At 44.0% G+C, this 12,392-nt stretch overlaps 1 protein-coding gene across 3 annotated transcripts in view; it reads left to right on the forward strand.

Annotated features, from left to right (window-relative positions):
- Positions 1-12,392, forward strand: part of KIF3C (kinesin family member 3C) — a 285,345-nt gene that overhangs the window by 91,316 nt on the left and 181,637 nt on the right. For all 3 annotated transcript variants that reach the window (XM_033936155.1, XM_033936154.1, XM_033936156.1), the window contains one exon: positions 3,671-5,890. In XM_033936155.1, the coding sequence (XP_033792046.1) occupies positions 4,481-5,890 (1,410 nt within the window). In that variant the 5' untranslated portion in view covers positions 3,671-4,480. The remainder of the gene's footprint in view (positions 1-3,670; positions 5,891-12,392) is intronic.

Here is a 12,392-nt window from a genome sequence, read left to right on the forward strand (position 1 = left end):
CGCCCCCCAATTTACATCAAAGGAAGCTCCCAGTGATGCACAGAGAAAATCGATCCTCAGCGTTGTACAAAGGAAATCACAGCACATTCTTGACAGGAACAGGTAATTTTATTCGCGGTTTTTCCATATTCATGGCTATGTTCTGCCCATATCCGCCGCGAATACGGAGGGAGAAGTGTATATGATTTTACAATGTTAGCTCAACACAAATGATACACCTTAATAGGAACATTTTAGGACACTCAACAGAGATATATTAAACATGATGTCAGCCAGTACATATAGAGGACAGGATTGTGACTTGGATACTGCCTGTTTGTAGTTTTACAACCACACTCAAACTGGTTTACATGCAGGTACTTCAAACATTTTCTCTGTGTGTCCTGGTGGGCTTACACTCTATCTAATATACCTGGGGCAGTGGAGGATTAAGCGACTTGCCCAGGGTCACAGGGAGCAGTGTGGGATTTGAACTCACAACCTCAGATTGCTGAGGCTATGGCTCTAAGCACTACACCACACTCTTGGTCCCTGCCAGTGTTGGCACCAGTTGTCTACCTCAAGTGTTGCTCAGGTACTGGCATCTTCTTTTCATTGGGTCCAACAGCTCTCTTTCGCTTTCTATTCTGCAGGTCCAGCATATCTACCCCCCACCCCAGTTTCCAGGTCTCTCCCTCTCCCTCCCTCTAACCTGCTTTGATCGGCTCTGGTAGTGGCACTGCTGCAATTCTAACATGCTGTTTTGGGGCTTTGGCCTTTCTTGCGATATGTCCTGTCTCCTCTGATTCAATTTCGTACTTCCACATGGGAGGGACACATTACTGGGAAGGCCAAGGTCCTGAGGCAGTGTGTTAGAATCACAGTAGTGCTGTTACCAGAGCCATCACAGGAAGGAAAGACAGGGCATATTCTGGAATGGGTGGGATGGGGGGACAGGAAGAAGTGTTAGACCCTGGAGGGAGAGGGATAATTTCCTAAATGAGAAGTCCATAGGTCATTATTGAGATGGCTTGGGGAAATCCACTACTTATTCCTAGGATAAGCAAAATAAAATCTGTTTTACTACTTGGGATCTAACTAGGTTCTTAGGATCTGGGTTGGCCACTGTTGGAAACAGGATGCTTGGCTTAATGGACCTTTGGTCTGTCCCAGTATGGCAATTATGTTCTTATGACCACTGGAGCAAGGGACGTAAGGGGGAAAGATGCTGGATGAAAGAGATGGTGAAGACACTGGATCCAGGAGGGGAAACACTGGAATGGGAGGAGGGAGAGGGAGGAAAGTGGAGAGATGGAGGGAGAGAGAGAGATGCAAATGCTTCTCTGCTGGATCTGGGTAAGGGAGGGATGGAGGGAGGGACAGACAAGAAGTGCTGGATCCAAGAAGGAGGGAGAAAGGAATAGATGCTGTACTACTGGGTAGGTAGTGAAGGAGAATGAGAGAGTGAGACTAAGATTGAATTGGACTGAAGGAAAGGAAAAGAGGGGGAAGACATTGAACCCAGGAAGGAAAGCTTTTGATCCCAGGGTAAGGAGTGTGGGTTAAAAAGAAGAGAGAAGAGGGACAGAGAGATGCTGGGCATGGAGAGAGAATAGGGACAGGGACACAGACGTGCAATGCTGGACACGGTGGGGTGTATAGGGTGACAGAAAGGCAATGTTTATTATGGTGGGAGGGATAGGGAAAGGATGTAAAAATGCAGGGTAGGTTAAGATAAGAACACAGAGGAGAGATGTTGAATATAGGGGTGGAGAGGAACACTGAGGGGGCAGATGTTGAATGTTGAGGGAGGGAGGAATAGGGACAGGAACACAGAGAGATTGGATAGGTCAAATAGGGACGCAGAGGGAAAATGGATGGTAGACATGGAAAGAGAAGATATGTCAAATGGACAGTAGACCCTATAGAAACAGGAGCCCCCCCCCCCAACCACCACCAAGAAAAGCAGAAAGAGACACTGGGACCAAAGCAAATAGAAAATTAAATGCACAGACACAAAAGGCCGAAAAATGTATTTTATTTAGAATTTATTAATTGAACTATGACAACTTTTGGTAATGTATATCTGATGTATATCATTCCGAATTCTAGTACAATCCCTTATACTAAGCCATCTTGATTATTGTAATATCTCCCATCTGGCAATTTCCCAGAAGAACATGCAGATACTACAACTGGTACAGAATGCGGCAGTCAGGTTGATTTTCGGGTTGAAGAAGTCCGATCACATAACCCCTTCCTACCGATTCCTGCACTGGTTACCGATGGAGGCACACACAAAGTTTAAGCTGGGATGTTTTTGCTTCAAGGTACTATCCGGTATAGCCCCTAAATATATAACTGACCTCTTCTCCTTCTCAACCAATAGAAATAAGAGAAGCTCACATCTGAAGTTCGTCTCCCCACCAGTTAGAGAATGTAAATTTAAAAGACACCATCAACATCTTCTCTCTTATCAAGCAGCATTATGGGGCAAAGACCTGGAAAGATTACTTATGCATGCAAATAACTATGGGGAATTTAGGAAACACCTAAAAACATATCTGTTCTTGAAGTACCTAGGTAATTGATCTGCACAATCTCTCCCACAACAACTGATCTCATAAACTGTTAGTTGCCAATCTCCAACTATGTAATTTCCACTCAATTTGTAGCATTTTTTCTTTAATCATTGTAAACCACATAGAACTTCACGGTCCTGCGGTATATAAACTGTTGTTGTTATTATTATTATTATATTTTGTATTTCAGTTTCTCTTTCTCTATTACCTGTGTGCAGAGGTGGACTTCTTTGAGGTTTCAGTCCTGTTTTTTTGCTTTCATATATCTATTAATGATCTGTGGTCCCTGGTTTTGTGTTGTTGCATGTGTAACCATGGTGTGGTATTCTTTGTGGAGGTGTGGTATTTGTGTTGAGATTTTGTTGCATTCCTGTATATATTTTTTTTCACTCAGGGTCAAATATATGTAAACTGCTTTGGCTGTACAATAGAAAGGTTGCACATCAAATCCATGATTCTTTGCCCCTTTACCCTTTAAAGAACCAACACTACTAAATCAACTGAAACTTTTTGCAGAAGCACATCCAGCATACATATAATTAAGAAAAGTGAACCAATAATAAATGTATTAAAGTCTGTAGGACTTTGACCTTCCCAAGATAACAATTCCTTGAGTTGACAAACCATAGATCCATTTTTTTGTACGATTTCTTCACTATAATTTTACTCTACTAATCTTAAACTGCCTGTGAAATTCTCACTTATCTTGGACAGTGCATAACAGAATCCTCCAATTGAGCATTTAATCTACTGTATGAGCTTTGTTTCCTAGTATAGATACAGACTGTTAGAACAGCCTTAGCAAATGGCAAAAAACAGAGCATTGGATTCCTAGCATGAATTAGCATGCTTAACCTCACAATGTGCAGTGTCACTCAGCTGTTCTGAACATGGATTGGATTACTTTAGCAGTGACTAGAAGACAGTACTCCACTAAATTGAGACTTTAGCCTGCTTTTATGTGGGGGGATTAGCATTTCAAGCCAGACTGGGGTGACATTCCATAGAATATTAAATAATATGTTCAGATATCTGTATATTACAATAAATTCTAAGAATCTCCATAGGCTTTAGTAAAATTTTGCTAATATACTACTTCATTAAAACAGCATGCCAGGACTACAACTCCCAGAATGCCGATGAACTTCCCAGTCTAAACAGGGGCATTGAGCCAGAGGGACTGATGTAAGCTGCCTGATGGGCTGGGTCTGATAGGATGGAAGATCCTACCCTGCTTTCTCTTGTTCGCTCTCATTCTACCAGCAAATCAGCCATTCGAGATATCCCTCCCACCCACTGAGCAAAACAGCAGAAAAAAAAAATCTCAGCAGATGAGCATTCCTGGAGCAAGACCCCGTCCAGCCTTCCCCTCTGTTTTCCTGCTTCAGGCTCTCACACACATACAGCGACAGTACTAGATGCCAGAGCAACCCCACAAAGAATGAGCATCCACAGGAAAAAAGACCAGCAAGGTGTTTCCAGAAGCAGCCCGGTGCGGACAAGGAGGAAATCCTGTAAGTGAATTCACTTCAGGAGGATTGGCTTTTTTTTTCTCTCTCTCTCGGTAAGAATAAAATAGCAGGGATACATCCATCATTTTATCCTCTGTTCTGCCTATATGAAAGATCTCCCGTAACCGCTTTTGATGCATCTCAGGCATGGCTCGCAAATGGGTGTGCTGCAATTCGTGAGAAGCTCTTGCCAGGGAATTATGCTGAATAATTACTGTTGCTCTGTGAAGAGGAGGTGGGGATTTGTAAAGAAAATTAAATATTAAATCTAGGGAAACATATATGGACCTATAAATTTCAACTGTGCATGTGCATAGAGCTATCTATATATTACATATATGTAGACTGTCTGTGGTAAACAAGTGCATCAGACTGGGATACAGAAGGGGAAAAGCCACAGCATCAAAAATGGGTAGTAAACCCAAGAGCTGTGAGGCACTGAAAGTGGTGGTGCGATGCCGCCCTATGAACAGGAAGGAGGAGACGGCAGGTTATGAAAGGATTGTGGACATGGATGTGAAACTGGGGCAGGTAACCATTCGGAACTCTAAAGCTCCAGGAGACCTGGCAAAGACATTTACCTTTGATGCTGTGTACGATGCCAGTTCCAAGCAAGCAGACCTCTATGATGAGACTGTGAGGCCACTGATAGACTCGGTTTTACAAGGTTTCAATGGGACAATTTTTGCCTATGGGCAGACAGGTACAGGAAAGACCTACACTATGCAGGGAATTTGGGCAGAGTCTGAGAAAAGAGGGATCATCCCCTACTCGTTTGATCATATTTTCACTCATATATCCAGATCCCAAAATCAGCAGTATCTGGTGAGGGCCTCCTATTTGGAAATCTACCAAGAGGAAATCAGAGACCTCCTAGCCAAAGATCAAAACAAGAAATTGGAGCTAAAAGAAAACCCTGAAACTGGGGTTTATATTAAAGACCTGTCATCTTTTGTGACCAAGAATGTCAAAGAAATTGAGCATGTTATGAATTTGGGCAACCAGTCCCGTTCTATTGCCAGTACCAACATGAATGAGCATAGCTCGAGGTCTCATGCCATCTTTGTGATCACTGTGGAGTGCAGTGAGAGGGGTGTAGATGGAGAAGACCATATTAGAGTGGGTAAACTTAATCTTGTTGACCTGGCTGGTAGTGAGCGACAAAACAAAATGGGGACATTAGGTGAAAGACCTAAAGAAGCGTCTAAGATCAACCTGTCTCTTTCAGCTTTAGGCAATGTGATTTCTGCACTAGTTGATGGCAAAAGTACCCACATACCATACAGAGACTCCAAACTCACTCGTCTGCTGCAGGATTCTCTGGGTGGTAATGCCAAGACAATCATGGTAGCCACTCTGGGCCCTGCTTCTCACAATTACGATGAGACTTTGTCTACCCTTAGATTTGCTAACAGGGCTAAAAACATCAAGAACAAGCCACGAATCAATGAGGACCCTAAAGATACTTTGTTAAGGGAGTTCCAAGAGGAAATTGCTCGGCTGAAAAGTCAGCTGGAGAAAAGAGGAATGCTTAGCCAAAAAAGAAGGCGCAACAGCCGGAGGAAGAAGGCAGCAGATGGAGAAGGAATTACCGAGGTAGATGCAGAAGAACAAAATGAGGAAAATATCATTCAGAAAAATATGGAGAATTATTTAAAAGAACAGAAGGAGAGGCTGGAACAGGAAAAGGCTGCCATTCAGGATGACCACAGTCTGTTGGCTGAAGAGAAATTGAAGCTTCTGGAGGAGAAAGAGAAGATGATGGAAGATTTAAGAAAGGAACAAGAAGCCACAGAACTTTTGGCTGTAAAATACAAGGTATGTCTATGGCTTTTCCACTACTTTAATTGTTGGATTTGAATGAAAGAATTTGGCCCACTTGCTTTAGGCTAAACAGATACATAACACAGATCACTTTTTTACATAGAACATAGAGATCAGAAATAAAAGGTCCAGATCAGGGCGTGCTCAGATACAAGGGTATTTTTTTAAAAAGGATCTGTCAACACTAACCCTCCTTTTATGAAGCTGCGCTAGGGGTTTTTTTTATCGCCAGCAGCAGTGATAACAGGTCCGACACTCATAGCAATTCTATGAGCATTGGAGCTTTTACTGCCATGGCTGGCGATAAAAAAAACCCTAACATGGCTTCATAAAAGGGGGGTAAGTCTTTTCTAAAATAGTTGTGTGTTTGCTGATATATGTAGGAAGAGCAGCCATTTTATAAATATACATATTGAGAAATGGACTGAAAGACCCCAGCAGCTTCCATGTGAAGGTGTTGGCACTTACGTGCATAAGTAGTGATTTTGCAACTTCCATGTATAAGTGGATGCCACATGTAGCTGCCCTATTTCAGAAACCTACACTTATAAGTGTCAGTAATCAAGTTGTGAGGCTGCATTTTTAATTTGGTTTCATTTTGGAGGCATAAATAAATATTGGGGATTAAGGAGAATGATTCCCTTAATCCCTATGTATAGCCCTGGCCCAAACAAGCACTTAAAATTTTTTTTACTGTGCTTTTTAAAAACCTATGCATGCCTTCTGCTGTCTAATGCCTGATGTGGAAATTTTTATCCACCCACATTTATTCTTTTTCTAAACTGGGAAATACATAGGTAGATTTTAGTCCCAATCAAGCCACGCCCAAATCACATCCCTTTGAACTGTCCTCATGGTGAGGATCTCTACTTGTAAATAGCAGCTTTCTGAAATTGGTATTTACACATGCAAATTCCACTGTAGAGGACAATTTTACAACTGGGTAGCTCTATTTAGATGCCCTGAAGATGTGTGGTAGATGCTTATTCTGTTTAAAAAAAAAACAAAACCCTGGGTGTCCAGGTTCTGTTATAGAATACTAGCATAAGCCTGGTATTAGTATGCCTACTGTGATACCAGTCATAGACCTGGCATCAGTGCATGTGCCTAAATGCAGCAGGAAGGCATGTAACTTACAGTATTCTGTAAGTTATGTGTGTAACTGGGAGTCCTACCGCAGGACTCAAGGGTCTCTCATACGAAGAAAGACTGGGCAAACTGCAGCTCTATACCCTGGAGAAGCGCAGAGAAAGGGGTGACATGATTGAGACATTTAAGTACGTCACTGGTCGTGTCGAGATGGAAAACGATATATTCTTTCCCAAGGGACCCTCGGTCACAAGGGGGCACCCGCTCAAACTCAGAGGGGGGAAATTTAGTGGTGACATCAGGAAGTATTTCTTCATGGAAAGGGTGGTAGATCACTGGAACAAACTTCCGGTGCAGGTGATCAAGGCCACCAGTGTGCTCGATTTTAAGAATAAATGGGACATCCATGTGGGATCCCTACGAGGGTCAAGTTAAGGAACTAGGTCACTAGCACTCAGACTCAATGGGGTGGGTCAATAGAGTGGGCAGACTTGATGGGCTGTGGCCCTTTTCTGCCGTCATCTTTCTATGTTTCTATGTTCTATGTTTCTATTGCACCCATGCAAATATGGACTATGTAAATTACCTGGTATACACAGGTATGGCACCTATTTTCCTGACTGGTAAGAATAACCCATCCATTCCAATCTCTTGGCCTGCTTTCCAGTTATGCACAAACCAGCCTAGAACCTGTGGCTTCTGGGCGGAACAAAAGCCAATGTCCAGACAGAGCTATTCCACTTCTTATTAGGGGCTCCTTTTACGAAGGTGCGCTAAGCGTTTTAGCGCACGCACTGGATTAGTGTGCGCTAGCTGAAAATCTACCGCCTGCACAAAAGGAGGCGGTAGCGGTTAGCGCGCGCTATTCCGCGCGTTAAGGCCCTAACGCGCCTTCGTAAAAGGAGCCCTAAATGATTAGGCCCATATCCGGCAAGATCCTCCATCTACACAATCAATGCATACTCTGTTTTGAAAGGATATGAAAGTTGTGTCTGGTAGTTTGCTTTGTATAGCATTAATTCAATCCCATCTGTACTCCTTGCCAGTTCGTAGCAGGAAGTGGCACTTCTTGTGATTTTACTTCTGGTGTATTTTGGTGTTTTAAGGCCATGTACTTTGGGGGTCCATATTCTGTGTATATTTAACTGAGGAGGGGTATCCTACTGATACAAAATGTCTGTGTAGAAAATCCTGTTCTGTTTTTTCAATAGGAGATGCTTTGGTATTCTAGGGAGTGGTGCAGTATTTGCAATGTTGCATTTTTATGCATGGCTGGTTGTAGGGGTGTGGCTACTGTAGGGGTGTGGCTATTGTAAAGGTAGCTTAGTATGAGTTGCAACACCTTTTTTTTAAAAAAAAATAAAAACAGAGTGCTAGTATTATAGACATTTATGCGCACAAGGTATGTATAAATGTGGATGCTGGATTATAGAATTGGCCCTATAAAATGCACCAAAAGTTAGGCACCAAAATATGTACTGGGTACTAAGCCTATATTCTAAAACAGCATTTGGGCACCTGGATTCTGTTATAAAATACTAGCTTGATTTGGCATTTAGGCTCACTCTTTAGCTTATCTATAGCAGGCATAAATGCATGGGCCAAAATATTGTAGTTTAGTATGTAAATGACATATTCTATAATATGAGCAGTATACCCCAAATTTTGTATATGGCGCCTTAAGTTTTGCACACAAATCGATGTAGCCGACTTGCACACACAACTTAATTGATTAATCGGCCTAATTGATGCCGATAATTGTCAGTTAACACCACATAATTGACGCTAATTAAAAGCTACACACACAACTTAGAAAGTGTGATTCTAAAAATAGTGTGAAAATTTGAAAAGGGGTGTGTGGTCAGGGAAGGGGCATAGGTAGATTGTGGACATTCCCCAAAGTTATGTGCGTTGTTCTAGAATAGGGGTGTCCAATCTGCGGCCTGTGAGCTGCATTCGGCCCCACCAGGTATTTTGTGCGGCCCAGCTCGAGGGCGATGCAGCATTATCCTCTGCTGCCTTTGGGTGTTTACTTTCTGGCCAGCTTCCTCCTCCATCTTAGTGTTTTTCTGTTCAAAACCATGGGCAGAAGCTCATACGCGCATCCCACGGCTGACTCGGAAGTGTTCCTTGTGATGTTGCGACATCAGAGAGAAGGCATCCAGATGGGTGGCAGTTGGGAAGAGAAAGGGAGAGAAGTTGGATCTGGGGATGGAAGGGAGGAAGGGAGAAACATTAGGCCTGTGGATGGAAGACAGAGAGACGCAGCATCTCTCTTTTTTTCCCTCCATTTCATTGTTCAGCATGAAGTGGGGAGGGAAGAAGAAAAGCAGAAAAGAGAGAGAGAAAAATGTTGGACCATGGGGATAGAGGAGGAGAGATGGACCCATGGGGAGGACAGGAAGAAAGAAAGCTGGGATAGAAAGATACTAGACATGGCATGGACAGGGAGGGATCCAAGATGACCGCACGCTGAGTCGGCTGAGTCACAAGCCATTGAATACTGCCTCAATTAAGGGGTTTTTCTTGCTCTGAACACTTACTTTTTTGTGCGATGCTGAAGAGAAAAGGGTGGAGTGCTCCTGGTGTTCTGGGACAATATTGAGGAGTTACTGAGGAAGATGCAGGGCATTTCATTGCTGTAGGTGGTTTCCCCTCCTGGAACGCCCCGAGGAAGCAAGTCGGGAATGATCCCTATGGGTACTGAGACATCTTTGAGTCCCGACACTAGAATACCTCTCCAACGTCCTCAGTTGGCCAGCTCCAGAAGTTGGAGTTCACTTTCCCTCGGAGGCCAAGGAGATTGAGAAGGGGAGTGAGACAACATACTCTCTGGCAACACTATGGAAACTGAGTATACAACAACGGTAAAGGGGGTTGAACAAACCCAGGAAGACATATGGCGAGGAGCACCTCCAGTTGGTGAGCATACCGTTATACAATTGCATTTGCCTCAAATTGAGAAACCCCTAGAGATTACCCTATGATCTATATGGGACCTTGTAGCCAATTTGGCAAAAACTATTAATCCCCAGTTACAGCAGCTGGAAGTGAAGCTTAAGGGTCAAGAAAATGAAATTAAGATTTTGAAGAAAGAGGCTGAGGACGCTAAAACTTCTTTTGAGACTATTCAACAAGAATTAAAGACCTTTAAGCAAATTGGCGAAACGCTAATTAAGGATAAATCTAAGAAGGAAAGTTGAGGCATTAGAGAACTTCTCAAGAAATAATAACCTTAGATTGATTAATTTCCCTAGGGCTACAATGGTTGCACCTAGGGAAATGCTGAAACGTTATCTGTTAGAAGTTCTAGAAGTTCCTGAGGAATCAGTACCCCCATTTACACAGGTTTATTATCTTCCAAATAAGGCACAAGACCAACAACAGATATCAGAACAAGATCCAATAAATATATCTAACCTGATGGAAATGTCTGATAAAGAGCTGGTGACCCCAGCTACATTGCTTCTGACAGTAGCCCTTGCACCAGATAAAAACTGGTTGCTAAGACTTTTCTTTAGACATAAGCAAAAAGAATTCAGCAAAAAGGATTCAGATGTTCCCAGATTTGGAGAGGGAAGACGTGAATTCTTGTTAATGAAACCTGTTGTAACTTCCTTGGGAGCAATTTTCAATCTACGTCATCCATGCAAATGTATAATACATTATCAAAAGCAAAAGTTTGTCTTTTTTGAACCTTTCCAACTTTCGACGATCCTGTCTATGTCACACCTGGAAAAAGATGAGACCTGAGTGCAATTGAAAGAAAGTTGCTCTATCTCAGTCAACAAGCTAGTTAATTCTATAATTTTCTTTAATAAATCGCTTTATTATCCGTATTGGATCCTATGAGGACATGAGTTGAAATTTAAGCGAATATTGATTTTAGTTGTAATTAATCTAAATGATTTTCTTCCTTTCATTTTCTTTGCTTTAATTTCCTTTCTGTACAAGTTTATGCTTGATTCATAATGAAAATTAATAAATAAAGAATATATATATATATATATATATATGTATATATACTAGTGTTTAAGCCTGTTAACATTAACGGGTGCTAGTAAAGCCTCCTTCCCTCACATGTCCCCTATTTTCAGCCCCAGCTCCAAACCCATTTTTACCCCTCCCCCCCAGCCCCCTTCTCCCATCTGTTCCCTTTCAGCCCAAGCCCCCTTTTCTCACCAGCAGCATTTCCCTCCCCACTCCACTTCCCTGTCCAGCAGCACCTCTTCCCTGCTCCCCCTGTCCCTCTTCCCTGCTCTCACAGTCCAGTAGCACCTCTTCCCTCCTCCCCCTGTCCCTCCTCCCTGCTCCCACGGTCCAGTAGCACCTCTTCCCTGCTAACCCTGTCCCTCTTCCTTGCTCCCCGGTCCAGTAGCACCTCTTCCCTGCTCCCACAGTCCAGTAGCACCTCTTCCCTGCTCCCCCGGCCCAGTAGCACCTCTTCCCTGCTCCCCCTGTCCCTCTTCCTTGCTCCCCCGGTCCAACAGCACCTCTTCCTGGAGGGCTGCATGTTGGGAGTGCTGGCTGCTCGGAGCTGCAGTGCCTGCCTTATGGGCGGGCGTCCGTGGTGTTTTCTTCAGTTGGCGCATGGTGGTTGCACGAGTGGAGCTGTGCGCCGGGCCTTTTCGGCAGAGTTGGCACGTGTTCTCGGGCTGCCTTCAGGGCTCCATGTCCGTGCTGCTTGTCTTGGAGGGTTGTGTCGGGGCGGTGCTCCTGTGCGCAATTCCCTTGTGGTCGGCGCTGTGTTGGGGCTTCTGCTGGGCAGTAACCTGTTGGCTCGGCGTCGTGCGCGTGTGAGGAGTGACAGGGCAGCGGGCAGGGAGAGAGCTTGCCTCTGCTTCCTCCAGCGGTTGGTGAGCGAGGACGGGAGGAGTGGAGTGGCCAGAGTATTCCCTGCCGCCGTGTTCTAAAATAGAATCCGGCCACGGATCAGAAAACATGGCGGCAGGGGGGGCGTGGCTGAGCCCGAACGAGATGGCAGCTTGAGCGTCGTGCTCCTGCACCCAATTTTAAGAATCCGCACAAAAATCATCCCAATACATTTTTAAAGCCGGCGGAACACTCCTGCATACCCCATTTCTTCAGTGGAGAAGGTATTTCTGCTGGATCCGTTCTCCGTGGGTGGCGAGATGTCAGATAAAAAAATTAGTAAACGGCACAAGCCGGATCCGGCCTCTCCTTCGAAAACGCCGCTTCCGGTTTCGGCTGCCGATTCCACCCGCGAAATATTAGCAGAACTAAGAGAATTAAAAGAGTTGGCGACAGAAACTAAACAAAGTACTGATGAAATTAACGATAAACTCACCGCTCTAACAGAGGATTTCGCGCGAATTCAGGCACGGGTTGGCACCCTCAAAAACAAGATGGAGGCGACCACGTTGCAAGTATCAGAGCTGCGACGCCA

Source organism: Geotrypetes seraphini, chromosome 3 (assembly GCF_902459505.1).
Source record: "Geotrypetes seraphini chromosome 3, aGeoSer1.1, whole genome shotgun sequence".
Classification (NCBI taxonomy): Eukaryota; Metazoa; Chordata; class Amphibia; order Gymnophiona; family Dermophiidae; genus Geotrypetes; species Geotrypetes seraphini.